The following is a 4,858-nucleotide window of genomic DNA, read 5'->3' on the forward strand; positions in this document are numbered from 1 at the left end:
CGCTCCTCGCCGCAACGTCTGCAACCCAGGGTCCACTTACCTCGCACATGAACACGTTGCACCGCAACTGCGAGCCCAAACGACAGTGTACCGGGGCTACGCAATGCCAGCAACGGGTTACGCACCACGTCGCCGTCTACCATCGCCCGAAAGAAGCCCCTCAACGTCTCCACAGCCCGCAACAGCGCCAACGTGGCCTACGACGACGGCGACGACGAAACCAGACAATGGAAGATGCTGACGGGGAACACCTGGATGCTGCGACTCCACTAGCAGGCCAGCGCGACGGAGAAGCAATGGAGCTACGAAGACCAGCAGGTCGTATAGACGTACAGAGGGGGTAGACGACAGATGGCAAGAGGGAGAGGCTGCAAGGCACTGGCATCGGCGATGAGGAGATCAAACAGCGAATGAGAAGTGACCACCCATCTCGCATCTCGCACTAGTGAGAACGAGCTCACCGCAATATCTCGTCCTACAGAGCCCCCTCTGGCCCTCACATTTTCCCCGCGCCCTGTCGACGCGACCACACCCGTCCAACCACTCCGTGCGACGCCCTGACAATGCCTACAACACCACCCATATCTTCTCCGTCTGTGGCCATCAGCGTCGAACGCATCGTCCCAAATCCCACGGAGCGTCGCACCCAGGACCCAACAACGGCCTCAACACTTTGCCTGCTGGAGTATCGAGGACAGAAGCATGGTGGGGGACGACGACGACGACGTATCGCAGCGCAGGGCTGAAGAAGGTGGGTCCCCCTCGTGTCGGCGCCCAAATCCCAAGATCGCCACACGTGGAGTAATCGGCGACGACGTCGGGAAGCAGTTGATGCACAGGCAGAGCTGCGGCACCCGCAATGTCAGCGGATTACGTATGGCGTGTTGCACGTCGCTCTCTGCGATGCAGCGTTGGATTCCCTATTCCCCATTGCCGCGCACGCCAGGAGGCAGGGCGTCGCCTCTGTCACTGTCGCAACTACACCGAGACCCTCTCAGACGTCCCACGAACTCGCGGCGAGGCCGTCCAAAATAACCGTGCCAGCTGACGAGCCAAGCACCAAGCACCAAGCACCAAGCATCAGGGTCCCCCCCTTCACCCACATTCTCCATCCCAACATCTGCGACATCGATGGGGCGACATCCTCCTCCGCTCCACTACTCGTCGAAGGCCCTCTGCGCACACCAGCAAGCGTACCCAGCGCTGTCCCTGGGGTTACAATTGACAATGGGACGCGCTACTCTGCGGGGAGCAGCGCAAGGAATGGGGGAGGTAGTCGTGGAGCACGAGAGCGAAGGGAGTAGGCGACGACGAGCAAGGTAAGCACGTGCGTCCTCCATGACGACAGCACGACTCACTATCATGTCCTCTCGCATCGCCTGTCCTTTCGCCACATTCCTGCGCCCAATTCTCCCCCTCCTTCAGCGCCCCCTCAGCATCCCGAACTCCCACATTTTATTTGTGCGAACTTGAACACCCCTCTGGGCGTTGGCGACGACTTTGACGGCAACCGTTGATGCTAGCGCAGCTAGTGAGGTTACGGTGAGAGGGGATGGTTCACGACTTGCACAAATGCAGGGCGCAGAGAGGTGCTGGCGAGCTCGACTCGCTCGAAGGAGACGTGGGCTATGAAGGCAAGACACGGGGAAAGTCGGCAGGTGGCGTGAGCTCCTAGAGCAACGAGCGTGCTGTGTAAACGGGACTTGAGATCTGCGTTCGTCATTGCCGTGCACATCGTCGTCGTCGTCATCGTCGCGGTTCGCGCGTGGAGGTGAAGTCCGGGATCCGTCAACGGAACGGAGCGGACTTTAAATGTGCACGTCAAGTTCGTTCGAGCGCTGATAATGTTGGCAGTCGATCACCCTCGATAGCACGAACCAAACCCGGAGGGACACGAACCACGAGGAGGGGTAGAAGTGGAACCAGGTACAAGGAGAGAGGATTACGTACCGTGAAGATACAGCCAGACCCGGTCGTGGTCGATGCCGTCAAACTCTGAGAACATTATGGCGGCGGCGATAATAAGGATGGACCTGGATGCAAGATGGTTAGTCGAAACACGAAGACGATGAAGAAGGGCAACGAACCTTGGAGCTCAAGTCGAGTGTCACGCACTCGAGGCCGCCCCACAACGCCACCTTCAACGCCAGTGAATGTCGACGACAACGACGATGAAAGGAGCTACAGCGAGATGGCGGTCAGTCAGTCGTTTGACCCGATAAGAAGGCAAACGAGATTCACCACGGCGCAGACTCCAAAGCCTCGTCAACCGAATGGAGGAGTTGTAGCGTTGCAAGGGAGAAGCGAGAGAACACCTGGGCCCACGACCAAGAGTTACCTGGACGTTGGTGTCAAAGGGGACGTGCGAACTCAGTGTGCGTGCTCGAGGTCAAACCAGCTCGCCAGTTGACGGTTACGATACAGATGGGAGATGGGAGATAGTATACTAACGCGCGCCCACCACGTCCACGTCCACCTCGACCACTAGCGGACCTATTTCACTTCAATGCACTGCCATCTCCGACGTCCTCAACTACGACGCCCACACTAAACGCCAGATCCAGCACTCAGACTATAGAACCCAAGCTTAGAAGTGTGTGGAGAAATGGGGACCAGGGCCTCAAGGCCCAGGCACCGTATGCGATAGGTGGGTGATAATGTTGGCCGTAAGATCGTTGCTGACGGTTAATCGTAGATGCTGCACGAAGATGAAACGGGTCGAACGGCGGGGGACACTGGAAGGGTAGCAGGTAGCCGCGCAGACTGCAAACGCCGTCGCTGCCACGCATAACGCAGCATTCCAACAACAGACTGCCCCGGTCCGAACGATCCAGGCCCCGCCGCGAGCGGATACTATGCCTATACAGCAGTACAAAGACGACTCTAGCGCGAACCTGCGTTCTGCAATTACGAACTCGCACCAAGGACAAGCCCCCCATCGCCACCCAGCATTGCGACCCTCCCAGAAGGCACGCTCTCGTCTCGTTCGCGTTCTAACTCAAGAAACCCCAGTCGACGTCCCCCGAAAGCCGGCTCCTCTCGCCTTTGGTTGGCGAAGGTGGCGCCAGAAAGGTCGGGATGATGTCGAAGATGGACATCGATGGCGGGGATCCAGAACCCGATGCCGACGCCGATGGGTCTGGTGACGGCGACAGTGATGGACCAGAAGAAGACGGAGATGCGCTAAGGGAGTTGGCCGAGATCGCAGGCGTTGCTGATGATATTGGCAGTAAAGAAGCAGAAGCGGGAGAAGAGGAGTCGACGCAGACGCTGAAGCGGAGGCAGAAGATTCAGAAGCGGATCTACTGGAGGCGGTTGATGCTGCTGAGGCCAACAGCAGCAACTCGAGTGCCGGTGGTTCTTGGATGAAGTCAGAGAGTATATGATCCCCATTTCGCTTTCTTGTATGGCCCCTCGTTCGTGATCTTGCTCTTACTCTCCATCTGTTTTTGCGTCGCTCTCGTAGGAATATCGTGTATGTCCATATGTCCCATTTCAACTCTTACGCTCTTACAAGTTTGCCTTTCTATCTGGGATTAAGTTGGCACGAATTTCAAACTTTGCTCAGCCCTCAGAGTAGCTGGAAAGTCAGATACATACCGCACAATTAGCACGGTACATTCCCTACACACAACTCGGCCCAAAAGCTGGATTTATAGGGGTCAGGTGAAAGTAAGAACGAAGTAGAAGCGTACGACAAGGCTACGAAGTCCAGTCATGTTTTCTCATTGACTCTCTTCTGGGCTCATATCGACAAGGAATGCTCTGTATGTCAGACGGTTTTGCATGCTCACATTTCCGCTTACGTATTGCCAGGCTTTACGTCGCGTATCCGCCGCGCGGCTGCCACATTCAGCACCAGTAAGCTGGACAATATCCTCTCCGTCGCCGACCAGCGAACTTCAGCAAATCTGAACGTCGAGCTGCGGCCTATCTATCTAAGCCTCACCCAATGCCCCCATTGGCTGCGCTTTGATAGCGGGTGGGCAGACCCGAAACCGTAGAAATCCTTCCACTTTTGGGGATGCGGCATCAACACGCAGTCTCGCCAAGGAGTTCTGTTCGTATACCAGCTAGTAGACGCCTTGCGGATGGGAACTGTTCGTGATACTTGCTTGCTCTTGATATCCCTCGCGAACAGGGACCGTTCGTCAGGCGTTCTCTCGTCCGTCGATATCTTCGCGAACGGGGACCGTTCGTCAGAGTTCCCACATAGCCAGTGTTCGTGTCTCTTCCCGTCCATTGCCTCCATCTTCGCATGACAAAACACGCGAACGGGAACCGATTGTAGCAATATTGCCGCATCTGGCCACCCAGATTCGATCCCGCTCTTCTCGTCGATCGACGCCGTCCACGCGTGATTGATCTCGCGAACGGAAACCGTTCGTGACCCTCGCGCATAGCCATCCATTGGTACATCCATCCATTGGTACATCTATCCTCCCACTCCATCCAACCCTCTACCCATATACACATGTCCTAGTTACACATCTACGCTGGCGACCTATCACCCCTTCTGACCTGTTGCACCTGCGTCTAACCCTGACAGGCTCCGTCATTGTCTCGCATGTCGTGGATTCCATGGACACTACGGCGACAGGTCGGTCACCGCTGAAGTCGCGATGGGCAGCGCAAAAACGCGACCCAGAAAGGTTCATGGCGACAATATGTATCGAGACGAAGCCGAGATCCATAGTGCATCTCTAGATTTTCGCATGTCAGCGCATATATATTTCAAAATGCGATGCCACGTACCTGCGTTTACGCCATCTGTTCTAGAGTCGTCCCATACTTCCCCTGCGCCGCCATTGAATTTAATGAATCCAGCATGGCACCCCTTGTCCCCGAATGTCCTCAT

The 4,858-nt window shown here is 56.4% G+C and overlaps 3 protein-coding genes across 3 annotated transcripts; 2 read left to right on the forward strand and 1 right to left on the reverse strand.

The window, feature by feature from the left end:
- Nucleotides 1-702: 702 nt before the first annotated feature.
- Nucleotides 703-1,304, forward strand: PC9H_002783 (uncharacterized protein; the record flags this gene model as incomplete). Its single annotated transcript, XM_036772395.1, has 2 exons — nucleotides 703-751; nucleotides 844-1,304. The coding sequence occupies 2 exons, from the start codon at nucleotides 703-705 to the stop codon at nucleotides 1,302-1,304; spliced, it is 510 nt and encodes a 169-aa protein (XP_036625587.1).
- Nucleotides 1,305-2,068: 764 nt separating this feature from the next.
- PC9H_002784 (uncharacterized protein) lies at nucleotides 2,069-3,369 on the forward strand (the record flags this gene model as incomplete). The annotated part of the gene is made up of 2 exons (XM_036772396.1): nucleotides 2,069-2,197; nucleotides 3,013-3,369. 2 exons carry the CDS (start codon nucleotides 2,069-2,071, stop codon nucleotides 3,367-3,369), a joined length of 486 nt encoding a protein of 161 aa, XP_036625588.1.
- A 1,236-nt stretch (nucleotides 3,370-4,605) lies between these two features.
- PC9H_002785 (uncharacterized protein) lies at nucleotides 4,606-4,858 on the reverse strand (the record flags this gene model as incomplete). Its single annotated transcript, XM_036772397.1, has 2 exons — nucleotides 4,606-4,703; nucleotides 4,756-4,858. 2 exons carry the CDS (start codon nucleotides 4,856-4,858, stop codon nucleotides 4,606-4,608), a joined length of 201 nt encoding a protein of 66 aa, XP_036625589.1.

This window comes from Pleurotus ostreatus, assembly GCF_014466165.1.
Source record: "Pleurotus ostreatus strain PC9 chromosome Unknown scaffold_14, whole genome shotgun sequence".
Lineage (NCBI taxonomy): Eukaryota > Fungi > Basidiomycota > Agaricomycetes > Agaricales > Pleurotaceae > Pleurotus > Pleurotus ostreatus.